At 42.0% G+C, this 27,881-nt stretch overlaps 1 protein-coding gene across 5 annotated transcripts; it reads left to right on the top strand.

Moving 5' to 3' along the window:
* The first annotated feature begins 8,684 nt into the window (after positions 1-8,684).
* AKIRIN2 (akirin 2) lies at positions 8,685-26,125 on the top strand. Of its 5 annotated transcripts, none has more exons than XM_076333204.1 (5): positions 8,698-9,309; positions 20,387-20,530; positions 21,128-21,262; positions 25,052-25,123; positions 25,443-26,125. In XM_076333204.1, exons 1-5 carry the CDS (start codon positions 9,108-9,110, stop codon positions 25,451-25,453), a joined length of 564 nt encoding a protein of 187 aa, XP_076189319.1. In that variant the 5' UTR covers positions 8,698-9,107; the 3' UTR covers positions 25,454-26,125. The 5 variants fall into 5 exon arrangements, with proteins under 5 accessions (XP_076189318.1, XP_076189316.1, XP_076189315.1 ...); XM_076333202.1 differs by having other exon boundaries at positions 8,700-9,309; positions 21,113-21,262; XM_076333203.1 differs by lacking the exons at positions 25,052-25,123; positions 25,443-26,125 and adding an exon at positions 23,992-25,045 and having other exon boundaries at positions 8,685-9,309.
* The last annotated feature ends 1,756 nt before the right edge of the window (positions 26,126-27,881 follow it).

The following is a 27,881-nucleotide window of genomic DNA, read 5'->3' as shown; positions in this document are numbered from 1 at the left end:
GACAGTTGTGGTTACAGGTGTTACGCACTCATAAGCTCTGCTTAGATATTAAAACTTGCACACAAATTCACTCATATTTGCATTCACTGACTGTGTTTATCTACGAACAATCTGCAATACATTTGTCATGCCCACATTGACTCTATATAACATGTTCATACAGAAGTTCCAAGCAACATCACAGAGTTATTACAGTCCACATATGTAAATGCAAGTGAGCCACTGCATGAAGCTTTTAATACATAATACAGGGAGCAAACATGTAATGAAATGGTGGGAAGAATGAGGGGTGAACTCCCTAGAATTAAAGCATATATGTACATAATTTTTATAAACAGCAAGAATGTTTCACTCCTACTGAATACTTTAAAAACATTTATACCACACACAAACCAGTAAATAAGATTCAGATCTCACAAGAAGACCATTATAGGACCTGATCATTTGGAGTATTACAGAGGCATTGCCTAACCGAGAGAAATAAACCCAGCCCGCACTCCAGACTCACTGCAGGAAAGTGGAGAGCTGGCAGCCCCACGAATTCCTCCTCTTTGATCCACAAATAGAAAGGATAATAAGGGTGTACGTACTCACCCTTGCCTAGTTTTCACTTTCTTCAAGGAAAAGAGTTATGCTGATTCAGGGCTCTGGTCGTGGCCCGGGAGAATTTTGTTCTTATACTCCCCACACATCAAATCTCTACTTTTTAAAAAGTTCTCAAGATTTTCTCTCCCTTTCCTTAATTGAATCAATTCTAGTAACAGACACTTCTTTGTTGCTTGTCACCAAAGTATTTTAAGCATTTTGAATCCTGTCTCGTTTTACATTTGTTTCTAAAGGAGTCAGTTCTGGCCTTCAGCTCTTTGTTTTCTTTCAAAACCTTATTGAACGAGTTGTGCTCCTCTGCATTCACTTCAGGGACACCACGTTTTCTTTTGTCATGATAACTCTCACTCTGAAATGTCTCAAACTTACAATCAAATGCAAAAATAAAACTTTCTCTTCCATTTATTCTTCTTAATGGCATCCTGGTGGCTGCGCGTTTCAGATAACCACTCGAAAGGACATGCTGGGGGTAACAATGCAGAAAATGATGCTGAATCCTTGCTCGTCGTAGCTCAGGCAACAAAAGCCGTTAGTGCATTTTATTTGGGAATGTCCAGGTTATGTCTCTGTATTTACAGTTTATATTGCAACAGGGATTGACAACTGCGGTAGATCTGGCCCTCTCATCCGCACTGGGCCCACATTAGCAGTGCCTTTTCTAAAACATTAAAGGTAAGCATGTGTTGTGCGAGTGTTGGTATTGTATAGAAAACCTGCTCCTGCTTCCACCCAAATCAACAGGAAAACAAAACAGTCTAGGAGTCAGAGCTTTCCTTTCTTTACTCTTATTTAAATGTCAACCAGTGTTTTATGTGGTTGTTTATTAAATAATAATAATACAATAATGCCCAGAGGCTCCAATTAGGACTGGGAAGTCACTGCCGTGGGATTGTGCAAAGGCGGAGGAAGGGACGGCAGGCTGGGAATTGGACGGCTCCCCAGCAGCGGGGAGCGCAGGCTGGAAGCTGGCTCCTCTCGGCAGGCGGGAAGGGCTGCTCCCAGCGCTCCCCGCCACCGGCAGCAGCTAAGCCTTTTGTTTGCGTGGGAGTTTGATGTTACTTTGGTTTTCGGTTTTTATTCGTTTGGGGGTTTTTAATGTCAAGATATAGAACAACCAGGAAGACATACAAAGAGGTTTTCTTCAAAGTAGCTGAGCCCGCAAAGGGAAAAAAAGAGTGTATGTAGATGTATATGCTAATTCTTATTAATTAAAACCAGAGCGCTGTGCTGGAGCTGTGCACAGGCTTTATTAGCTAATATTAAAACAAAGGGCTGATTTGCCTTCCACAGAAATTTCACCTTAGCAAAGCTCTGCTCACTGCAGCGGAGTTACTTCTCGCTTCACACCAATGTGAGCACAGGATCAGGCCAGGAGCCCTCAGGAAGGACTTGAAAGCCGATAACAAAACAAAAGGACAAACAGGAGACACATGGGGAGGACAATCCTAAGAAGCGGGATAAGAACAAGCATGTTGCTCTTGGCAGAAAGCAACTGGCAAAAATTAATTGTGCAGTCAGCCTCTCGCTCAGTTCTTTTTGTTTTGTTATGAAACAGAATTTGTTTTTATTATAGAGGAATGGGATATATTTCAGCAGAGGAATCCGAGCTGGATAGGCTTTTATGGCAGAAGTACGTTTTATGGGGAGATCTGAATGAAGACAGAGTGGATTTGGTTCACAAGATGGGCGCAGTTGTTCTAGGCTTAAACAAAAAGGGCAGCATGAATTAAAGCCCCTGGAGGAAAGCGGGAGGAGGGAAGGAAGGAAGCGATTAGAGGAAAGCTGGGCCGGACCAGAACATGTGGGAGCAAAGACACAAATCCTGAATTAAGGCAGCAGCAGAACAATGCTGGGCCCTGAAGGTGAGGCCTGAAAAGGAAGGGATGAACAACCCAAGAAGGCCCAAGAAGGGGCACAACGATGGCAAGATGCTGCCGCTTGGTGAGGAAAAAGAGGGAGGAGGGTAGTGAAAACTTTATCTGCTGGAATGGGGAACAGAGAGACCCTGAACTGAGTGGAAAGGAGAAGCTAAAGATTCCCCGGGAGAAACTTCTAGAAAGACAGTAATTTATATGAGCATCTTCAGGCTAGAGGTGACCTGAGTCTGGGAAGAATTTCGGAAACAAGGTCTGAGGTGGGGAAACGGGTCATTGGAAATATTTAACAAGAGAACAAGCACAGCCTAAAACTAGTGTTCATATGGGGGAGAAAAGGGAGCAAATGAGCTCGGAGGACGACAGAGTTACCTGTGGTGGTGGAGAAAGGACAAGGAAGAAATTTGCCAGCGGAAGATGGTCGTCGTCTCATGTTTTATGAACAGAAAGAATATGCTAAGTGAGAGGTACTGCATGGGATTCGCAGAGGGGGGCAGAGATGGGGAAGCAGAGGGGTGGATCGATCGGAGGTGGGGAAGCAGGTTAAGCAATAGGTGTGTATAGATGGTACAGCGCACATACGTACCACTTGTGAAACCGGGGAGCATCCTGGAGGTCAGCTGCAGACCGAGGGAGGAGATTTTTGAGTACAAAATGTAGCCAGATACTATCTGAAACAAAGAGAAGGTGGAAAAGACAAGTAAGATAGTGACAGAGAAGTTGAACCCTTAGTAAATGATCTGGGAAAATGAGAGTCTTAATTCAAGTCCTCAGTTCTTCGTTGTTCCTTGTAGAAAACTGAGTTTAATAAAAGCGAAATTTTCAGCTGGCTTCCACTGAGTTTCCATGCAAAATTTCCAAAGAAGCAACAGGTCTGCAATGAAAAGTACATGCCCATTTCTTCAATGTGCTCACTAAACTACAGGGCTAGGTCTTGCGAGTGAACAGAATGGACAGTGTCTCAAACCTCCTCCTAGACCTGAGGAAATTAGTAGGAAATAGTTAGTATGTCTCAGTTGTCACTCTGTCCTACGCTGGTTTGTTCACTAACATACTGGCACAGAAGAAAAGCCTGACCTTCACTACATCTCAGCCTGACACAGCTGTGTAAGCTCGCGGAGGACCCAGGCTCCAGTCCACTGCAACAGTGGAGAGACGTTCACAACTCTAAGCGTGCTTGACTTCAATGGCTCTTAATGCACATGTTCAGTATTACTCACATGATTAATGTTTGGCCTGTAATTTTTTTCACCATTCCAGTTCAATGTATTTTTAGTTGACTCGATTCTGCTCTCCAGTTAATATGTAATACCATGCTGCTCCTTTACCCTTATAATCACTTACAAAAAATTAACTGTCCTACAAAGATTTAAGAGAACATTTTGGAAAAAAATCTTTGTATAAGAAGTGTAGTTTTCCTTCTTGCCAAAGCACTGTGGCAGTTTTTTAAGATCAAGAGCAAACCAGAGTTTAGTTTGGTGCAGTGTTTCTCCAAAATTCAGGCAGGGAACACTATATGTGAAGTTTAAAAATGTGAATTCTTTACAATAGAAAAAGGAAGGAAGATAACAGATAGGCACAATGTAAATGTTTGTGTATTAAAATATTTGACAATGGAGGGTAAGGGCGTGCAGGACATGGGGATGTAAAGCGTTCTTTCTTTAGGTTGCAGTAACACTTCCAGTACCTCACGACACTGCCCTCCCTACACCCCATTACTTTTTTTGGTGAACTTACACACGGTTGTGATTGACAACGGATGGAAAAGTGCTCTGATCCACACTTTGCTAGTGTTGATGCTTTCCTGAAATTGTCGAGGTAATTGCAGTAGTTAGAGCTGCAAAATTTTACTCACTGCTTCCTAGTTATTCTATATCCAGGTCCATTAGTACGATTCATGCGTATACACCAGTGAGTTTAGTAATTTTCCTTTTATAGCTTCCATGTATTATTCTGAATATAGGTGAACTGACTCAAATGGGTTATTACTGCTTCACCTCCTTGCAAGTAAAAAGTTTAGTTCCACTGTGGCTTCGTTGTTGCCACGTTATATTACAAAATGACTGCAAGGACTTCCTGGGTCATTCACAATAGTCTCATGCCACTGAAAGCAACCATACCATACAATCCCTTTTCTTAAAATATTAAGCCTTATCTAAAGACCACCTAAGCCTCATCTAAAGATTTGGGGTTGATTTTCTTTATTTTCACCCCTACTACTGCTACTGGAAGAGTGCTCTGGAAACTCATTCCTCTGGCAGTTATAAAGCTTCCTCGTACTTCCAGTTTGGGTGAGGTAACTGACAGTTCCTGTATCAACACAGGCCGCATCACTAACATAGACCTTAAAAATCTCCTGAACTCATCTCCTTCTTGCGCTGACTTCAACAGTTATTTGGTTGGGCCAACAACCTTTAACTAACAATCCTTTAACTTCTTGCAACAAGTAAATTTTCCATTTCTATTTCCTAATCAGCTCAGTCACCTTTTTCTGGACAAGTTCTGGTTTTAATGAATCTTTCCTGAATATGTATGAGTGGAAGCACATACGGTATTTTAGAGGAAATAGGTGTTCACAATGTCTCTTATCCTGGCAAATATACTCCTGTACTTCTGCTGGAAATACCTTAGGCCTAAGAAACATATTTGTCCTATTGAAGGTCACTGCATGTTGCAGGTTCAGATGGTACTTTTTGGTACAGTTTACCAGCGTAGCCAGCACCTAAAGAAGCAGAGCTGACCTTTACTGACCTCTGGCTTTCATTCCTGTTCCTGTGTGTCCCTTCCCTTTTGCCAGCACTATCTGTGTGACTGTATAGCAAAGCAGATTGAGAAATTTATTCCGTTTTTCTTTTGGCTGCTTTTCCCCACCTTACAATTCCTGCACTAATCCCCATTTTTTCAGCTTAATCTTTTTTCACTCAGCACCACACAAACACTTCACTGAAGTCCTGACAGATAACCTCCACTGCATTTTGTCTACAAAGTCTGCAACCACAATGTGTGCCTGATACATCAGTAAGAAACCTTCAGTATCCATGGGCAAATTCAAGTGGAATGACACTGCTTAAAGTGACTTTTGCTCACTCGGGGTGAGATGGAACAAGCCCTAGAAAACAGCTCAGCTAACCGGTGGTCCCGTGTTGGCGAGCACGACCGGTTAACGAGAAATGAGCCACTGTGCGAAGCAGGAGGAATATGGTTAAGACGGCATAAAAGAAAAGATAAGGACTGTGATGTAGACCCTGCATCAAATGAATAGGATGTCTCAAGGAAAAGGAAGCGGAAGCAGAGTCAAGATGGTATATAAAGAGAATGAGAGGAAGACAGCAAAAAAAAAGAAAACGAAAAACAATGGGGGAATGGAGCAATGGCAGAAGGAAGGGGAAGAAAAGAGAATGCATAAAGGCTAACATTTGGTCAACTACGACATTTCCATCACAGTCCCAAAGCAACACACTGAAAGGGTTACTTTCCCACCCCATTCAGAGCTGTACAAAGGTCAAAATGTTGCCCTGCATCTGGACTTGTCTTTTTAACAGGTGTCATGCTTGAAGTGCAGATCCAATAAAATCTAGCACAACACCAGTTATAAATAAGCTCTCCCATTCCCAGTATTAATAAAATTTGTGGGTACTATTTATTTTTAAAATATGCTTATAATATATAATTTTAAAGGCACCCCATGTAGCACATAATGGGACACTGCAAATTGGTTATATAATAAGTAAGTAGAAGAAAGAACAATCTAAACAGTGGTTTGCAGCCTTGACCCTATGGTGTTTCCTGCCACAATGAAAGTAAAAACACATGTTCCCTGACAACCATCAAGCACTTTGTCACTGCCGTTGGAGATTTTGCTGCCTTAGGGCTTGTCTACATGCAAAGCTACATTGGTTTAGCTGGGTTTAATTTGCTGCAAAGGGCCATGTGAATTCTTATTTTGACTTAAATCTGACTTATTTCAATTTAGCTCAACAAATTAAAGGGCAGATAAAGCCTGAGTAACTCTGTTGATTAGGACAATCATGGTTCTAATCAATTGCTTACAATTATAGTGCTGCCTGCGCTGGCGAAAGCTTGCTTTCTAGTAGCTTGTCTTGATGAAGTTTTGCCCGATTCCTCAGACTGTTTTAATTTACTTAAATTGTGCCTGAATGATCCTTAGGATCTGGCATCACATGAGTTAATGTAACCGAATCTTTGCTGCTGCTGAATGCAGAGTATATATATAAAATATTAAGTTCAGTGGGACAAATATTAAGCTCAGTGGCAAAGTGCTGGTTATTCTAAAATTTAATTTTTTTTCAATACTGCACCCAAACACGGGCACTTCTCAGCATACAGATGTAGGCAGAAGTGGCTGTCTCGGTCCTGTGTGGGCACAGGCCATTCCAAACTAGACAAGTGCATCACACACATGCTGAAAAACATGCAAGGTTTCCTTATTTCAAAGCCTGCAAGAACAGTTTTGCCTCAGTCTTCCTGGGTGAAGTGCTTAGTAAGAATACTTAAGACTGTTGCACTAACACAGGGAAACTTATCTGCTTAGGGAAATGTAATGGAAATGAAGAATTAAATGAATGGAAAACCATCCAACATTATTACAAAGAAGAGTATCCACAGAAGGAGTTGTACCAGTATAGTAATAGTAGGACAACTGTAACACTGTAATAGCATCAGTACATTTCCTGAGCCTTGTTATGGAGAACCAGAACTTGTCTTAGCTTTAGAAAGGCTCGTCAGCATCCTCCTTACCAAGGAAATACTCCAAGTACCTCCTCTACAGAGGAAAAGGTAACAGCGGAGGAATCATTTTGCTATTTTCTGTAATTCATTTTAGGCCAAGGCAAGTCAGGCAGACCTAAGGAGAATTTCACCTAATTGTTCCAACGTTGCCATGAGCTATCTGTCACAGAAAGCAAATTATTAATTATTATTTCTATTTTTGTTGGGCAGAAGGGCTCTGCTAGGTCACCCCACCACCTGAAACCTCAGTTACTCTAAGAGCAGCACAACCACATTGCCAGCACAGCTATCAGATTTGTGTTTAGACTGACTGGCTGCTGTTATGGCTTAATTAACAATATATGCCACACATGGAACACGTAAAGCAAAAACTTGCTTCCAAATGATAGCAAGATTTGTTTTGGTTTTGTTTTCTTTAAATGTCATTAGAGAAAGGCTAGCTTACATTTCACAAGACAATCAAAAAAACACCAGTTAAAATTTAATGAGGGCATATTCCTCATTTTATCTTCCAAAGACAACCTATCTTTATAGTTAAATTAACAGAAAAGCTGAAAGTTACATACATTTGGGGGCCTATCGTGGCTTTTCCACTGGGGCAAACTGCAAGTTTATTTCAGTTAGGAAGCTGAACAGGAAAAGAGCCCTGCTCTTCCCACAAACAGCTGTAGTTCTTTGAACCTCTTCCCTCACCACCCTCCTTAAGCAAGAAAGCCTTTTGCACAGCTGCAAGGCAATCAGTTGGTTACACCAAGATACAGCTCTCAGCATCGCGGGGCCTTTTCTGGCATGTCCTTAGCCGTCACCTCCACCCGCTTCGTCCCTCTGACTCCTGCATGCTCCCTGCTCTGCCCTCATCATGGAGGCCACTAAACACACTTTGCCCTTATTTCACATACAGACAAGCGCCCTGCGGACATACAGCCGCTGTCGGACCCGCTCGGCGCCTGCGGTAACAGGAGACCCCCGGCCGCAGCCGGCCAGGCCGCGGGGCCTAGAGCAGGCGGCAGGGCTCTCGCCCCCTTTGTGTCGCCGAGACCTGACGGGAGCCCCCCCGCCCCATCCCGTCCCCAGGTCCGGGCCGCTGCCTAGGGCACTGAGGGCGCCCGGGAGCCGCCCCCGAGGCTGAACCCTGAGCTCCGCTCCCCGCGGACGGCACCGCCACCCCGTCCCCTCAGCCTCGTCCCTCAACCCGCACCCCACACTGCAGCCTCTGAGGGGGGATTTAAATCAGAACCCGGAAGCCGGGGCGGCCGGCGCGGGGCACGGCGGGATTTGTAGTCCCGCCGCCCCTGCGGGCGCCCCGCCGCCGAGCGGCGGGGCCGGGGCGGGGAAACCACGAGTCCCTTGAGCCTCTGCGGCCGCCACCGCCCCAGGAACGCAGGCGCAGTGCGGGGGGCTGGTTTTTGAATCCGCGGCGTTGTTATTGACGCCATATTGCTGGTGTGGGAGTCACAGAGGGAAGCGCCGCCGCCGCCGCCGCCCGGGCCCCGCCGCCATCGCTCGTCATCGGTGGCCCCGGACCGGGTAGCCGGGCCCGGCCCTGCGCCCCTCGGCCCAGCTCCCGCCCCGCCACCGGCCGCGGGTGGAATTGGCCCGGCCCGGGCAGGGCGGGCGGCGAGAGCGGGGATCCAGCCGGCCGAGCCGGAGCCGCTGGGGGGGCCGGGGCCGCTCCCCAGAGAGAGGCCGACAGGGAGGCGGCGGAGGCCCTGACGCAGCTGCCCCCTCCTTTCCCTGCCGCCCTCCCTTCCCTCCCCCCCAGCCCGCCCCAGACAGCGGGGAAGGCGCCTCTGGGCAGGGCCGGCTGCTGCCACCGCCGCCGTCTCCCCTGCCCCTCGCTCCGAGCCCCCTTCCTCCGCCTCGCCGCCGCCCCGCGCCATGGCTTGCGGCGCCACTTTGAAAAGGACTCTGGATTTCGACCCGCTGCTGAGCCCGGCGTCCCCGAAGCGGAGGCGATGTGCGCCATTGTCAGCCCCGGCCTCGGCCGCCGCCTCCTCGTCCTTCGCCGCCGCCTCCCCGCAGAAATACCTGCGCATGGAGCCCTCGCCCTTCGGAGAGGTGTCGTCCCGGCTCACCACAGGTGAGGGAGGTGGCCCCGCCGTGCGCGGCAGCCCCCCGGGGCAGCGGGGGGTGGGGGTGGGTGTGGGGGTGCGGGGCGGCGGTGGGGGGACCTCGGCGGAAAGGGGGGCGACGGGTGTGCGGGGCAGGGGGCCGGGAAGGCGACCGGGGAGAGGGGGAGGACGAAGAAGAGGGGAAGGCTGGGTGGGTCTCGCGTCCCCCTCCAGCCATTTTCTGTCGGGCTGTGTGGCTGGCAGCGGCGGGGGCCGGGGCGATCCCTGCTCGGCTTGGCACCGCCGCGGCGGAGACACAATAGAAATGGCCGTTTGCAGCAGGAGAGGGGGAGGAGGGACGGGGAGGAAGGGGGGGGCGGGTTGAGCCGATGCGGGCGGGTGGCCATAGGGAAGGGACTGGAGAAAGGGACCCGAGCGGGGGAAGGGGGGGGCGTTGGTGGGGGAGGCTTGATCCGGTGCCGAGGAAGGGGGGAGGCCGGCTTCCCTCGCGTCGGGGACGGGCACGGAGAAATTTTTTCCCTTCTTCCACGGGTGCCTGGATGTGGCAAGAAGAACCGCAGGGGCGAGTCGAGCTGCGGAAACGCTGGGGGCGGCGGGGGGCGGGTGGGGTGACCGTGGTGCCTGCGGGGGCGGGGATGGGGCCGGGGCTCGCTCCCAGCCTGCGCCCGGAGCCCCTCTCGGTGGGGCCCCCATCGATCCCTTGCAGCCATTATCGGTGGGTCGAGCGTTGCCCGAGCCGAGGCGGCGGCACCTCCTCCCGTTGCTCAGACATCGGGGGGGTGGGGGGGGCGGGAGGGAGGGAGAGAGGGCGGGGAGCGCGGCCTGTCATCAATCACCCGCAAAACGCCAGTGGGAAAAGGCAAAAGCAGATAAAACAAAGGGGTAATTCCGCTTCCAGTCCCGTAATGCGTGCCACCGTCCCGGATGACCCATTCTGTTGCATCCTTAAAGTTTCGTAGGAAAACCGAGCGATGGAAGGCGATTGTGTGTAAGGGCGAGAGTTGCCTTTAGGGCAGATAAAATGGAATCGGGCAGTCTCCTCGTCTCGGAGACGTTGGGCGAGAACGAAACCCTTTTACGTTCTTAACGTGTGAGAGATGAGTCAACCGGTGGCCCTAAAACCTCCAGGTCTGCTTGTGTAATTGTTGTCAATTAAAAATCAACCGAGTTCGTTTTACCAGCGAGTAGGGAGAGAAGAAAGGAATGAATCTTGGCTGGGCAGGCGGGATTGATTTGCCATTGCTACACTTAGTCTAGTGGGTAGCTTCCAGTAGCGCACTTAAGAACGGTTAAGCTCGCAGCCGTGAGTGGCTGTAACGCTGAGGTATGGATCTGTGTCCTTTGTGTGCCGGAAAAAAGCCCTCTGCAGTTGTTGCAGCCGAATTCCTTCTGCTGTTGCATTCGGTACTCCCTTTTATACAAAAGTTGGCCCCGGATTACTGCTAGTATTACCGAGCAGTAAGTTTGAATGTGTTTTCAAATTGCAGTCCCCTCCCAGTGCGTTGTCTCAATATTCTTAGTTCTGAAAACTGTACAGTAGAATATACTTTTTCACAGGTTTTAATAAAAAAAAAATTGCTATGAAGGAAATACGTAGACGGCATACAAAGTACTTTACACTTGGCATCAGTGCCTTGATATTTTTTTGCACCTCTAGGAAAAGATCTTGAGTGAGTCAGCGGTCTGGGATGAGAGTTGTGATGGATGGCACTCCCTGGTACAGTGAGACATTACATATACTTTGAGATAGATGTTTAAAAATCAGAATTCATTTGATTCTTTTTAGAAGATGTGTTGTTTCATTGCAAGAATTTATTTTGGTTTGTTTCTTTGGGATTTGGAGAGCTTAGGTTATGAATATTTAATATAAACATTGTCTAGCCAGTAAATGTGTATTGCTGAAAGGAGACAAATCAGTAAGATTTTCAGCAGAGATAACCTACAGCAGTATTTGAGGTAATACCTGAACTCCTATCTTAGTTTTTAAGAGCTTCAGAATTATTAAAATGTTACTGAAGTTGAGCAAATGCAGGCCTCATTTTCTCTTCAGAAAATCGGAGGTGCAGGTCATAACCCATGTGAAAAGGTGATTCTGTACTGACAATTCTGTAAGCCATTTGTATAATATAATGAAAAGTGAAGGACAGTGAGTCAAAATGTCTCTTACAGCACTTCAATGCTCTTGAGCAAAACTTGAAGCATTTATAAATTGTGCACATATACATGGGTTTTGCTTAAAAGCTCCCTCTGTTGTTTCTGTTACAAGAAAAAAATCTTTGTACAGTGCTAGTGCAAATGTGACTGTTGAGCACTTGCTTAGTTTTTACTTTCAGTTGAATTTAGGGGTATTATGACATCGTGTATATTTCATTTTGAGCATCAGTGAACAAAATAGAGCTTATCATTTTAAAGGGGCCACTTGAAAGATTGTGTGGGATTCATCTCATCTAATTTTGTAAAGGTACATCTGACCTAATAATTTGTGGTTTTCTTGATAGTCAGTTGAAAGAAACAGATGGTTTATTCTAGAGCTCTGACTTAGGATGAGGCAAAGTGTGCTGTAGAATTATGTATTGCTTTCCGTTGACTGTAAAAATGAATTTACATGACCATTTCTGATGTAGATCTCTACATTTGGGTCTCATAAATCTTGCTCTGTGTGTGAAAAGAATTCCAGTCTGATTTTAAAAGTGTTCCCAACTGAGTCACCATTTTGTTCAGTTTTTGTATTGGGAAATTTAGTAACAATAGCCAGAATTCAGTTGACTTCACTTATGGTTTTCTCAGCGTGTTACTGTAATGCTTAGGTTTCCAGCGCTTAAAAAGTGTCTGTCTGAATTTTGTTTAATGAAAATTAATGGTCATATGAAATCAGAGCTCTGGATATAAAACCTGATGCTGATACTTTAAGTTCACGCTTAAGTATTTTTCTTCTACCCGATACTCTGTTCTGGTAGTGTTTAACTTCACCCAGTGGAGACTATACCAGCACAAGAACTTCTTACCACATGGTTAATCATTTCAAAAATGAATTATCTGGAAGCAGAATATGGATTGATTGAGGGGGGTGCTGAGAACTAAGAATACAGTGTGGTAGTCAGATGAGAAAACAGCTGTCTTTATAGAGTGGTCATAGACAAATAAACGGTATGTCTGTTTGAGAGAGGGTAGGCTTATTCAAGATGAAATTTATCTCTCACAAGAGTGTTTTAATATTTTGTGGTTATTTGAACAGCTGTTAGGTCACTTCCAGTTTCTCAATGAATTTGGCAGCCAAACTGTGATTGTGGCTTTACTGTCTATACTTTCTGTGGAATTGTGCTTACTGGTTTGAGCATACTCTGAGTACGTTTGCTAATTTTTGGACACCATTGTTTGCATCTAGAATTATGTTTTAAAACTGCGTTCACCATAAGCGGTGCAGAGCATATCTGCCTGGCATAAGATGGGTTCAGTTTTGAAAGAGTGGCTTGTCTAAGAAGTTTTCTACTGCTTGAATACTACAGATGAGTTTTACTTCCATGTAAGTTCTAGCTATAAATGAGACTGTTCTGTATGACCAGAATAACTGCACTTGGGTCTGGATGCCTGTGCGTAATGCATTGTACATGTTTGGTTTCCTCTGAAGTCCTAGGGGTGCTGTCCTGTTTCAAAGCTGTTAAATGAGTTCTAGAGGGTGAAAGGAGGAAGCAGTGGCAGTATTTTTTTTTCTCTTCTCTGCTGGATGTTTTAGAACCATTATTTGCAGTTTTACCCTGATGAAAGATTATGGGGGGGGGGGGAGAAGAATAAACTACACTTAAGTTGTTTTTTAAATTCAAAGGCAGGTCAGTGTTAGAAAGCCTGCGTGTCTGGATATTTCGGAGACTGAAGCTACAGTGGGAAATACAGTCCAAAGAAAGGGGGGGGGGGGAGGAGAGAGAGATAATGTTGACCTTAGGGTTTTAAATCCCCTAATTCATGATACATAGTAACTGAGAAGACAAACTGAGATCAGTAGCTCTTCCATGCTCCTCACCCAAAATCAGAGGTTAACTTGTAGCTTAGAACTTTGTAGAATCAAAAAGAATGTTGTATTTTAAAAGTTTGTGAAATTGCTTAAGAATCCACAAACTTTTGCATCTGCACATGTAATTTTTCCTCCATCTGAAACATTCATCTGCCTCAACACTTCCCCAGCAACTAACTGATGTTGCAAACTAAAAATTGTAGTGGGTGGGGTTGTTGAGAACAGTCCTTCAACTCAGGTCACTGGTTGAAATCCAAGCAGAGATAATGTCAAATGTTTGACGGAATATGGAAACTGTTGAATTTATGCAGTATTTAGTAATGAGTATGCATAATTGGTATTTGCTGCTCTAATGGCAGTTGTATGGCAAATGTAGCTAGGTAAAGATGGCAAATCGAGTTGGTTGTAAGAGTCCCTCTCTCATGAAGGACTCTTTACAAGTAGAAGGTAGATAAATTTGTCTTTAATGTGCACCTTTTTCTTTCACAGAATAATCTGGAAAAAAAATGGATCTAATTAACACAAATTTTCAAAGTTAATGCAAGAAAATGACTTTGACCTTTTCGAATAGGAAGAACTGTTAGTCTTCCCTATAGGCTGTCCTTCTGTGACCTTTCAGTTGCCCTCTTGAGCAAACTTAACCACTGTCTGAAACTTGGTCAGACAGTGGCCAAGTACAGGTTTGGCTTTTAAATGAACAGATCTTGTGGCTTTGGAATGTGACACATTAGTAATGCTGCATCTCTTTCTGCTTAATTTCTGTTTTGTTAACATCTGCATGTGTATTATTGCTAAATTATCTTGGCAAGATGTCAAGTTTCTCATTGTGCTCCAGTATCACAGAAATCATTAGGATTTTAAAAAACAAAACATTCCCACCCCTTACAAAAAAAAAAAAAGAAACAGCACGTAATGGCTGCATCTGGACTTGACAATTTAATTTTTATGAGACATTTCTATATAGATGCCTGTGGTGACTGTAAATGTTAAATACCCTTGGTCGTAGGTGTCATAAAATGTTGAAGCATTTTTTTGTTTCAGTGGCAAGTCTGATAAATGCAATGTGACATTTTTTTATGTGAAGAGAAAGATCTAATTGCTGTGTCTAATACATTTTGCATTGCTTGATTTATTTTTCATTCCTCAACCCCTTGATCGGGAGAACTGGGATTTCCTGAAATAACACATTTGCAGAATGAGCTAATGCATATGTGAGCATCCGACTTGTGTGAGAACCAGAACCTTCGTCAGCCTCTGAGACCCTGAGCAATTGGATCTCGTGAAGTGGCCAGCTCTGTGCCACAGAGTCTATTGCGAGCTGCTTCTGTCCGTTCTGTAGCTATAGACACTGGCTGTGAAGTGTCAGTGTGTACCCATTATCAGTGTTCTCTCTGGCGCTTAGAGCATGCTCCTCTGAGGTGAGCATGATTTCCAAAAGTATACATTCTATTACTGAAGTCTCACAGACCATGCGTAATTAAGAAACGTAACAGGAGTGATTGATGTCTTTGACCAAAGCAAGAGAGTAAGAGGAATATCTGGATTATTTTAATTTCTGTCTGTGCCTGTGGATTCCCTGGTTAAGTAGATATAAAAAGTGAAGAATACTGTTACCCATTGCTCTGCTGCAGTGCTGCCCTTAGGGGAGGCTAGCTTCTTAATGTTATGTGTCAGTAGTCTGGTGGGGAGGCCAAAACTAGGAATGTGGAAGCATCCACTAAATGCTGAATAAGGGTGATGGCCTAATGGAAATGTTATAAATTTGAACTAGGACAGTGAAGCAGTTTTGCTTTAACAGGAGCTGAAATCCCTGAAAATGTATGCTGTTGACATCAGGATAGCAGTTCATTGATTCACTTGGAATAAATCTCAGGCATGGTTCAGGTTTGAATGCATATGTTGAATGGTGACATTGCAAACTGAAACCTGAGCTTTAGGTTCCATTTCGGGCCAGGAAAACTGCTACTCTGATTTCAGCCTATTGAGTCACCTTCCTACGTGTTTTGCCAGAGTTTCCCTCAGCTAAATGAGAGAAGCCAGGAACTGAGATGAGAGATTGCTAGTTTAAAAATTGAGCCCCCCCCCCAAAAAAGAAAAAAATCCTTCAGGGGAAACATAGCAGCACCTTCATAGTTGATAAGCGGTTATTAAAATGGAGAAAATAATTGTTTGCCTTGTTACCTTTTCAAGTTAAACTGCTGTTTCCCTTGTACATAATTTCTAGGTAATTACAGGTCAGGATGAAGTAATTAGATGACAGAACTTTGAAAAAGAATAGCTTGCCTTTTTATCATGAATTAAAGGAAGTAAGAAGAGGACATCACTCTTCGGAAGTGAATATTTGGCTTTGTAATCCATTAATGTGACAGATCATATTTCAGGTGTGAAACTTGAATTCTGAATTGGCCCCTTCGTGTTTCATCCACTCTTCATTGGGTGTGAAAGCAGCTGAAACGTGAAATTTTGGGTCCCCAAATCATATCTCAAATTCTGAAAGAAGACTGGTGTGAATGCTGTTTTTCATCTTAATGCAGTATTTCATGAACATATGTACTCAACTTTATGCTCTTAGTACACAGAGCTCTAGATTAAAAAAAAAGAGTATCTGTGCATTTCATTATATTTGGGAGTATTTAACTGAATCTCCTATGCCTTTAGTGGTCACGGTGAGACAGTAGTAATCTTCGTTTGTCATTCTTTATCTTAGCCTCGAACCTGAGGGAGGAGAAGGGGGTATATAATACAGCCTTGCGTAACTAGCCGGGATTCATAGTCATCTTGAATTTAAAATGTCATTTATGAAGTACTAATTCATTTCAGTGTGTTAGCAGTGTGGCTTTTTCTTGCTACTACCTTAGATTCAGCAGGCCTAATTTTCACTTTCAGCACCTCTGCCTGGTGTTTCCTGTTAGCTAGCTCTGTGCCTTCAGAGGTACCTCTAACCAGTAGGAAACACTGAGCACAGGGGATAAAGTGAAATTAAAAAGAAACTGAGGATAGGCCACAGTGATGTATGTTCGATCATATTAAATATATTCCTTTTGTCATCTCATAAATGAAATTATTGCTTGACGTACAATGTCTGATTTGGACTTCAGCACCTGTAAGATGGATGCAAGTCTTTATTTAAAATATCTAATGAGTTCTAATATATGATTCAAGTTCTTCAGTTTTATAGTCTTAGGGAAGCTCACTTAGATTAGGTTTTCTTTAATGAGTGCACTTTCAGAATCTAAATTTTTAGATATAAAATAATTTGTTAATTAAAATGCATGTCATTGTTGAAAAAGACAATTTGGGCCTCCACATTGAGGAACACATAAAAATACCTGTCCTGTGTTTGACACCAGTTAAATGTACATTTTAATTCGGTTGTTAACTGCAGAGAGAATAGTCAGAGCTAATTGGAAGTAAAGGAAGTTAAGAAACTGAACTTGAAAAGGCAGGAAGGTTGTCTGGAATCAAAATTGGGTTGGAGAACGAGACCTGCTAACTCTAAGCCTTGTTTAACTGGGCCAGAGTTTTAAAAGGCTCTACAGTTCGATGTCTGCAATATAGGTGGTGTTCAAAAGTTGTCTGGTTTGCACTGCCTTAACATTTCATGGCTTCTTTCAAGTGCTGAGATGCTATAAAAACTGTTTTGAACAGAATATATTTGGTCATCAGACGTATTTTTGCGGATTTGTTAAGCAAAACTGTAAATGCCAGAAGTAACTTGGTGCATTTAAACAACTTTTCTTACTCTCCTAGGTTGCTTAAAAAAAAAAAAAAAAGAATTCAATTTGGGATTCAGATTTTCATTTAAAATCGGTGATAAATATTTGCAAGCTTACATTTCACTTCACAGTGAAGTAGTTTTGTTTAAAGGTATAGATTTTATGCCACTGTATGTTAATAAAAATGTATACTCAGTCTTTGCTGCTGCAAAAATGTGCTTGCTTAATTTGAAGCATTACTAGTCTGATCATTCATGTGAGAAGTCATTGAACAGTTCGATGCTATGTTAAATTTGTGTTTCTTGACTATTAATCTCCATTTTACAAATGGTGGAGATCGGGAAGTATGAGATGAGTCATTCTCACAGTCATCTTGCCTGCTAGATGTACCTAGCAGCATGGTACTGAGTAGAGCTTGTAGTCCAGTTCTCAGTGCTGAGCAATAGTGCCTTAAATCTTGTAAGTTAGACTAAATAGAGGAATACCGTTTACCAAACCAGGTTATGTACGTGCTCAACAAGTGTTCAGTCAGGACTTCAGATATCAGGTTTTTTTCTCCTGGTGGCTGTTTGCAACGTAGACAGTGTATGGTCATGTTTAAATAGTCCCCTCCTCCATCCCACTTTGCTTAGTTTTATACCTTTACCTGAGGTTATAGTAATGCAAACTGTCAAAGTGATTTTGTCAGGACGGGGATCTCCCAACGTATCCATCAGTGGCGTTTCTTGAGATTTTTGATGTTTAGAGCAAGATTTGAAGATGGCAAGTTAAAAAGTGTTGCCAAATTAGAGGTAGATAAAATTACTGTAATTTCATTGGGACTTCCGTGTTCACAAGTCAATATAATTTGGAATAGAATCACGTATCCTTGGTGCACAGATCTTAGTTTTTTATCCCAGTTGTTACTGTTTTCCCAAAGTCAGTACCTGATTTCTTCGCCTTCCCTCCACCCCCCCCACCCCCCCCCCCCCCCCCACCCCCAGTATGTTGCTTTTGCTTCTTCTATTCTGGCTGGTATTTTAATGGTTTCTCTGAATTATTCCCTATTTAATTTGCAGGGGTTGTTAGGAGGAAACCTGGCGGATGATTGTTGTTTTAACTCTTGGGAGTTGTATCCATTGACCAGAGTCTGGTTAGGTGGTTTTTTTTTTTTCTTAATGATTTTGGTGGTTAATGTGGTTTGAGAATGTTTCTACAAAAAGATAATATAAAGGAGAGCTGTAGAGAAGATTTTTATCAAAGTTGTTATACCCGAAATTTGGCTGATGTTTTTGCAGTTCATACGGAATCTGGAAAGTATGCCCAAGACGAAGTAGTCATAGTGAAGGATGCACATGATTTGTTACATTCTTCAGTTAATGTAAATACAGTGTGAATGTTTGCAGTCATGTTTCTCATGGTGTAGACATGCTTTAGGACAGATGTTATCTTATGAGCTAATTTGGTTCCCACTCAAAATTATGCAGTATCGCTTTAGCTAGAACAGCACTTGATTCTGAGGAGAAGTATTGTTATACCACCATTATGCTGTTGAGTGAAAATGTTGCAGGGCTATTCTCTGACTGATGCAGTGTGTATGCATGTGACAAATTCTACTTTCGGAAGCCTGACGGCATCTTGGTTTAACCCGATTTATGTATTTTCTGTACCACGCTGGAGTGTAGTATGTGTCTCCTCCGGCCATCTTTGAGTACTTTCTTTCCCGCTTTCTTGTAGTTTCCTTCTCTTCATTTCCTTACTGTGCTTCTTTATTACGTCTTCTGCATTTGTTGCAGTTATTGATCCCCCTTTAGGGAGCTGAAAATTGTACAAGCACTGTAGGCATGGGACTGAAAAGGTATAAACTGCAAGGCCTTCATCAACAGAAAAAATCCAAACAAGAAGCTCCTTTGCTGAAAATGCTGGTATTCCTGTTGACTGGGAACAGTTTACTCTCTTTTTATGAGTTGGAAGCCCCCAGACTGGCTTACGGAATGGAAGAACCACTGCAATAGTTAAACCTCTCAACTAGGAATTGGCAAATGTTTGCTTCTGCTTGGTCTAGCATAGGCTTCAGCCCCTGACTGAATAAGTTGGTAGCTGAAGTTACTTGCTTCACATGGTTGCTTACAAGAGAATGTTCAAATAAGGAACCTCAATAGCGTACTGTTTACAAACCTGAAAATTAGTTGAGAAGTTTTCATGGTGTTGTATTGGCAAAATGCCAAACAGAAGTAGGAGGGTACTGAGTGAGTGGAGTCCTTTGCAACTCTGACATAATCACATTGATTTTGTATGTATCTGAGTTTTGGAAAGCTGTTTTTGCCAAAAGTCTAGAAGTCTCAGTGGAAGCCGACACTGTAGGGAATTTTTTAAAAATGCATTTGAAAGTAAGAATTCTCATAAAGAGGGAGTCTTTGGGAGTCTCTTTCTGTGAAAAATAGAAAATGCCTTTTTTTTTTTCTTTTAATATTTTACATTGCCAGAGGATATGCAGTTAGGGCACTGATGTACCTGAGCGCCTTTTGGTACATGGAGTTTCAGAGAGAAGGCACACAGGATCGAGAGTTTTATTGCAAAAATTACTTTTTTTCCTTGTAATTCTACAATGGAGATGAGATTATTAAAAGCACTTGCTGTATTTTATTCCGTGCAATCAAATTCTGAACTACGTATCACCATATTCCTTTAAAAGAGACTACTGATCCATCCATTGTGTTTATTTGGCTAGATCTGAGGCTGTCAAAAATGTTGAGGAAGGCTTTTGTATTTTGTGTGTCGGTTTCCAATTCTTTGAGGTTTTAAGCAGTAGTTGCTTTATGCATGTTCTGTCTAAATTGTGTTTTCCTCTCTACTTTGCTGCCTATATGCCAGTAACTATACAGAGACGAATGGTATTTCATGTACATATGTTTTATTCTGGAGTCTTTTGTTATCCTTAATTGTATGAATGATAAACACTGTCTGGGAGAGAAAGATGGTTGCAAATTAAGTGTATGAAGGGAAGATGATGAATACCAATAGAAGGTCTGTAGCCTAATTTTTATACATGTATATTGTATAGTTGATAGTTCCTAAATTTTAACCTTACACTGCTTATTTTTGTTAGCAGTACTCTGGCACCAATACCTGACCTTAACGAACAACATTTTTGCTAGTGTTCTCCTAGTGAAAACAGTTGGGAGTTGCCTTTCTTTTAGTTAGTTTCATTGTAAGTGTCTTAGGTAAAACATGGTGTTTTTTGCAGGCCATGTTTTAAGAGTCTAGCTTTTATCATCTGTTAATTATCTACAGTGTTTGGTGTTTGAGTGGAAATAAAGTTAAGTGAAATACTGAAATGTAATTAATTTAGGCTTAATTTTCTTACTGCTTTTCTTTTAGAACAAATTTTGTACAACATAAAACAGGAGTACAAACGCATGCAGAAGAGGAGACACTTAGAAAATAGCTTCCAGCAGACAGATCCTTGTTGTTCTACTGATGCACAGCCACATGCATTTCTCCTTACTGGACCAGCTTTGCCAGGTACCCAGAAAATTCTGTGTAATTCTGCTATGTGTTCTTAGACTCTGTGTAAATAATTTTCCCTAGTTATCTGGTGGTTTATGGCACCTTCTCACCAGTTACTGTTGCTTTTTTTGGCAATACTAGCATTGATCTGGAAGATTGTAGCTTCTCATTTTAAGAATCAGTAGGACACAAAGCTTGCATTGTTTTCAAGAGACCATCCTGCATACCCTGCCACTGATATTGTAATAGGCTTTTGCAAAGCCAGCTGTCTTTGCAAAAATACACTGTGCTGTAATTTTTACATAAAACAGAAGCTTAAATTTCTAAATGCCAACTGCCATGTAAATGGTGTTCACAGTGTTTGTGTAACACTCTTGGTGTTTTGATACCTGTGCGTATTGTCCATTGTAGATGTCTTCCTTTTGAGTGTACCATTTTACTTTAATAGTCCCTAGAAGTGTTCAAATGGCAGAGAAAGACTTCTCCAAATGTTCTGTAAAGTTCCTTTAATGTAAAAGATGTGAAGAAAACTGATTATAAAACTGGTTCTGAACTACTTGTAAGTGTAAATCGGTATGCCCAAATATTTAATCTTAGGTACTTCATCTGCAGCATCATCACCGTTGAAAAAAGAACAGCCGCTGTTTACTCTCAGACAAGTTGGAATGATCTGTGAACGTTTGCTGAAAGAACGTGAAGAGAAAATCCGTGAAGAGTATGAAGAAATTTTGACCACAAAACTTGCAGGTATATTAAAGTTCAAAATAATGTGTTAGGATGAGTTTGAAAGCTTAAAACTTTTTCTCATTTTTGTGTTACGCTGTTTTTTCTGACCTAATTTGATTAAGGAATGAGATGCATACAGGACATAAAAAACGATGTGTAGTCTCTTTGATAGGTTTTTTTTTTTCTTCTATGCTGCCTTGGATAGAAACTATGATTCCTGGGTATTACTAATCAATGGAAACAGTGGTTTTATTTCAGATAGAACTTTCTCTTCCTATCATGTTTGAATTGATCATTTCCTCCTCGTTTTTTTGCCAGAAAGACTTTCTATTCTACTGGCTTAAGAGCTCTTTGTGAAGGACTTTTTTTTTTCCTGCTTGGGAACTGACTTCCTTTTTCTGGAATTTGGCAAGAAGACAGTACCTAAGATTTCCCTTTCTCTTCCCAGTACTTACCATTACACTGCTGCCAGCGGTGTTCGGTATCTGCCTGAGCGTCAGTTGTTTAGCTGCATTTCTGATGCTCTGTGTTGAATTGTTGTATTTCACATCATTCGGCTGATATTTTTGGCGTCTGATGCCAACTTACCTTTTCATAAGGATCATGTTAATGTCAGCATTGTAAATATGACCTTTCTTTAGTTGTTCAAGTTCTCTACTTTTAAGCATCTTGCTAGCATTTGAGCACCTAAGTTCTGTTGCATTCAGAGGTAGGTGCCTTCACAGTATGATTTGGTGTTTAATTTAATATTTAGTGTGATGGTAATGAACATCTTGAGTGCACTCTTCAGCAGCAAACGTGCTTTTGAATACCCATGGCTGTTCTATTTCCCACCTGAAAACTCATCAGAATTAAAGTTTGCAAATCTCTTCAGGTGTGGGAATAAAACCTTCTACAGGCATGCCCATGCCAAAAGTCACCAGACTTGTGTCAGGCTTGTGGGTTGCCTGTGACAGTATTGACTCTACACCTGAGCCCATGTTCATGTTCTGTGCTTGCTGATCTGCCATTGCTGTGTAAGAAGTGACTATAGTTCTAAGTCCCTCTTAAATCTACATCTGTTTAGAACTGTAACTAGAGCCCTAAATACTTCTATTGCTTTGGGCCTAATGTTCCATTTCTGCAGTTTTCTTTTTAACCTGTTTCGGACTGATGAATTAGGACTCTGTAGAGCTTTTTTTCTTCTAATTTATGTATGTTAGGAATTGGGTCATTTCTTGCATTCTCTTAAATGCATTTCAGTTAGCAGTGATCATCATAACCATTTGAAGACCAGATATATTTACATTTGTTCCAGACACTTTCCGAGTACAAACTTGTAGTTCTTTACAGCAGGAGCCCCTCTGGCAAGTTCCTTACACGTGCTCCATCTGTCAGTCCCAAAGGGAACATTGTTGGATTTGTTTTTGGGAAGGGAGGAGGGGTGGTTTCTGTTTGGGGGGGTTGTGGCTTACGGTGAGATGAGTTAGGTTTACTTGTTCTTACAACGATGGTCACCAAAAAAGCTATTAGAAAGATCATGTTACTGCATCCCATATATCAAGCCGATAATAAATTTTCAGCATTATGTGGGAATTTAGAAAGAGAGACTGCCAAAAGAATTTAGAAAGTCCTTACACAGAAGGCCAGTTATGTTTTTCTGCTGACAGAATGATTATATCTTTTTCTAAACTTTGTACAGTAAGGTGATACTCATTCTTACAAACTAGTGAAGTCAATGGAAACGTAACTGGAAATTCTGTAATAAATCTCAATTGAATAGCTTCTTTGAAGTGACTTAACTGAATGTTGGGATCTCAGATATTTTCTTCATTCCTTTCTGAATCACTGTTTTCTTGTAGGTAGTTAGCCAGATACTGCCTTTTTTTTTCCTCTCCCATGTTCTTGGTGAGCAGAGTTGTCTTTCATGCAGAGTGAGTGTTTGATAAATGGAAAACTCAGATCACTGTAATGCCCTGATTTCCCTTCCTGCCTCTGTTACCTGAAACTGCTGTGTTAGCTTAAACTTGGGTTTGCAAGGTCCTTTGCAGATTTTAGAACCAGAGAAGGGAGTGTAAGGGGTTAAGGGAACCTTTAACTTGAAAGGTTTTCTAGAATCTGTTTGTGGAAAACAGCTTTTTGTACTAAAGGTCAAGTCGTAGAGCGTAGTAATCATATTTGTATTCGTGGCATTTAGCTACCTTTTGACTTAAAATAGATACTTAGAACATATATGATGCGGGATGCCAGTGGTGTAAGTATCTTTACAAGCGTTCACTTAAATTTTCAAACAGTTCACTGTAGGTCGCTCTTACCTTCAGATTGCTTAACTTTCCCGGTCTTCAATGCCACAAGAAAGGGGATTTTTAGTAACGGTGGATTCTTTAAATTTCCAAAGCCATAATTTTAACAAAGATGATGCTACAAAGCAGTTGTGTATGTTGACTTAAACCTTTAAAGAAAGCTTGCAAGTTGGTTTCTGGCCTTTTAGGACAAGCTCTAGTTGCTGTTATTTTTGGAAATGGTTTCTGGGCAACAGACCCTTCAATCTGCCCGTTTGTGTTATTTTGTTGTTTGGCTAAGATCCTCGCATGGCTGCTGAAAAGCCGTCAGTCAGAACTGCAGTGAAACTGCAGTGGGCAGAGGGGAACTGGCTGCCGTGACCCTGGGCCCCTTCAGTCAGGGAGGAATGTCAGATCATTGGGTCAGGTCCGTACTTTGGGCTGCTGCTGCACTACTTGCTGATTACTGATACCCTGTTTACTTCAAAGGTGAAGCTCATCCCTGCAAGAGGATGGGGACTTTAATGGGGCAAACCTGTGGGACTAGGAACCACTACAAATCTAACTGCATTTTTGGTTGAAGATTGCCTTCTTTGACCTTGCCCTTTTCTCAGAACACCCCACATTGCTGCACATGTATTTTTCCACAAGGGAGGAAGGGGAATGGAGAGGAGCGGCATCTGGTAGATATTACTCTCCTTGTTCAATTTCCTAATTCTGAAAGGTGATATCCTGCTGATGAGTGCAATATTAAAACTGAATAAAATATTGCGAATGTATTTGTATGTGTGCATAGAAAGAATAATCTTTCTGGGAAATAATGCTTAGTTCAAAGCCAAATTAATATGTTTGATATCTAAATTTCATTTCAGATTACACAGTAGCTGTTTTCATGAAGTCCACAGTCAACTACATGTCTTCTATTGTGGCTACTTTTGTGATTGGAATTAGTCAAGTGTTAGTCACCTAGCATTTCATCCTTTTAGTTTGTCATTTGCTTTTGATTTTCTGGTGGTCGCCAAAAAGAATTTCTAATTCTGTAGCAAGTCCCTTTCCTGTACTTCTGTGTTTCCATTTCATTAAATTAATTTTCTTACATCTGGTAGTGATAAGAGCAGAGAGGAGTTTGTTTCCAACCCTAGCACTGACCTTAATGCCATGTTTGCTTAACTACTCTGCCCCCATTATGGATCTGTGAAATGGGCACACTCGATTACTTCAGAGTACAGTGTCTGATGCTTAGCCAGGTGTTAGGTATATTGAGGTCTTTGTGTATGTGCAGCATAATTCTCTTTGAGCATATTACTGTCTTTCCCATTACAAAAGTTTGTAAGGGAAAGTCTTTTTATTAAGGGGACGTGTGCTGCATTGTTGTTCTTGGGGATGAAAAGGAAATGGCAGCTATGAACTGTGTAAAGTCACTTAAAACTACTGTTAGTGGATGTGTGTTTAATTTATACGATTTATATGTATAAAAAAGTAGCCTTGAATATTTTTCAGCTTGAGTTAAACTTAATATACTCACACTTCTAATGCTTCATGCTTGCAGAACAATACGACGCATTTGTGAAGTTCACGCATGATCAAATCATGCGACGATATGGAGAACAGCCTGCCAGTTGTGAGTATCTATTTCTTCTGGTTCCTGTAGCAGCATTAAATTACTGAATGTTCAATAATTTAAGTGGCCATTATTTGTTGTTGAGCTTCAGCTAAGCTCCAAGTTAAAATACTTTAAATTGGTAATACGGACGACCGAGGTTGAAAGGAAGATGTGAGCTAAAATGCAACTTTTGTTTGAAACATCTAAAACTGTCTCCCATAACGTGCTGGTTTTTTATTTTTGAAGCAGGTTTTGATACTGCCATAACAGGTTTGTGATAGAGCTGGCATTTGTTAACGCCATCATTAACTCTTGGGTTTTTTTTTTCTCTTTGCAGACGTTTCATGAATCACACTTTCTGCATATGTGGGCTGCCCTATACACCCTGTTTTATTGTTGCAAGCTGTCCCAGTAAAGACTTGCAGCAATGCCATATTTTTTCCCCCTGTGAACACAGGTTATTTCAAGCTTTTGTCAGTGGCAACCACTCTTATGCAGCAACTGGTTTTGGAGTGCTCCCTGATGTCAGTACCACCTGGATGTGGACCTTTGCTACCTGTAATAATACCAGTGGCCTCATTTGCTGTATCATTACAATTTGGCTTCTTATGTTAATAAGTTTGAAAAAGTAAAGGATTAAAGCTGGTGTTCTAGAAGTTGCCCTTCACTGGTTGTGTAAATAAAAATGTAGAATGACACTTCTGACTGAAGTTAGTGTGGTTTTCATAACTGTGCACTACAACAAAGCTGTAATCACAGTTAAGTTAGAATGTAATCCCAGGACAATTTTAAGCAAATAGCCCACAGTACTGCCTGTGAAATAGTGAAGGAGGGCATTTCTGTATTCCATGACTTTTTTGGGGGTTAAGAATGGGTTTATATGATTTCTCATTTTTGTAGTTTTTATTTATTCTATCAGTCTTTAACAAATGTTTATTGCTGCAATTTTTCAGTGTATCATTGTTTTACTGCCCTTGTAGTACTGGAATTTAGTTGGAAGAATAAAACATTTACTTCTAATCTGTTTGTTTTTAATATGCAGGTGGAACTTCTGCTGTGTATGAATAAACTTAAATCTGAGTGTTTAAATGAAAACTTTATTTACTAGCAATAGTGGGTGGGTCAGAATTTTAGATAAGGAGAAGGAGGTGGATGAAAATCTCAGGTAATTCTTCAGAGGCAAAGAAATCTTCCTTAGATTGGCTGTATCGTTTCCTGTTGTGGAAGCATGCTTGTTACAGAACTGACGAGAAACCGTTGATTTAACTTGCTGCAGCTGACTCCAACAGCTGTGCTCGTCTTCCTTCAGATTTAAATGACACATCAAAGGAAATCTGTTCAGAAGATAGAGCAGGTGCTTACACCACAAGCTGGAACTAGGTAGGTGTTGGAAGAGCTAAAGGTGTGGTAATCTTTGTGTTCAGGGTCGAGGAGTTTGTGGTTGGATGCATTCAGCTGTTTCCAGACTGCTGTATCAGTGCTGGCTGTGCAATTCTGAGTCTCAGTGTGGATTACTGCAAAGTTACTACATGGCAAGTCCAGATCTGTGTGCTGTGGGGTAGAAGTGTTGCTTACCAAATGGCTTGGGTTATCTGCTTTGGGGACTTTAAAGTAGTTTCAAAGTAACACTTTGATTATAAACCGTTGTCTTCTCTAACTTACTATCAGCTTCTGGTTAAGTGGAAGTCTGTTGTGTAAGAGATCTTTGTACCATTTTGAATTAACAGGAGAGTTTTAGTTGAAATGTAATTGAAACTTCAGCTGGTAGATGCACACGTTAATTGGCTCATGCTGATAGTTACGATTTCAGAGAAGCCATGTGATGAACTCTGGTTCTTAGTGAACTTTTATTCACGTAGTAGTGAGATTACAGGTTCAGAATTAGGCACGTTGCCACAGTATCAGAGTATTTTCTGCTCACTTTCCTGAAACCTGTCTTACCCAAATACTTGGATTCTTTTTGCTGTATTTTCAGAATCTCAGAAATGGGAAAACTCTGCTAGACTCCCCTCTTGGGTCTTCTGTTACTGAAGATAAAACTATCAAGGGCTGTTGACTTCTGTTGTCTGCCTCGGGGTTCTCAGTCTCTCTCCTTCCTGCTCCTCATTTTTTTTACCTCCTGGTAAAAACCAAGTTAATCAAGTTAACTTGCCCAGGGTAGGAAAACCACTGCTTCTAGGTGGACCACTACCCAAATTCCAGTGTCTTGATACATTTCCAGTATCTCCTGTGTTCTAGAAGATCCTTGTTCTGACTTGATAGAAATGTGTGTATGCCTAACTGACAATTTGAGATGGGAGTAGAATTAAGATACCAGCCATTGTGATCATCTCTGTGTCTCAGCTTATCTTTTGGGATATTAAGAGTTGTTATAAATAAGAAGTGATGTCATGTTAGCAGCCAGCCACTCTTGTGCTGCTCCAAATTAATGCATAATAAGCAGTCTTCTGGCAGATGACACAGCACCGTGGGTGCTTATGCATCACAGCTGTGGTATGCTTAATTTGTGCCTGTTTTGAAAATGAGGTTGCATTCTTTGAAATTTTTCATTTTTTAACCTGCTGCTTGTTCTGTCTTGGACTTCAGACTGGCTCCTTTTCCTAATCTCAGTGCCAATATCTGATGTGATGAATTTCACATGAAAGGCTTGTTCTGACAGGTGACTTATTCTTTAGCAGGAAAATGGTTGGCTGCTTGATTACTGTTGAAAAAAAATTAGGAAAACTGGGGTGCTGTGAGGAGCAGGCTGGTGCTTAAAACAAACCTGCTTTGGAGA

The sequence above is a fragment of the Aptenodytes patagonicus genome, chromosome 3, assembly GCF_965638725.1.
Source record: "Aptenodytes patagonicus chromosome 3, bAptPat1.pri.cur, whole genome shotgun sequence".
Lineage (NCBI taxonomy): Eukaryota > Metazoa > Chordata > Aves > Sphenisciformes > Spheniscidae > Aptenodytes > Aptenodytes patagonicus.
This window is presented reverse-complemented; position numbering and strand designations above follow the sequence as displayed.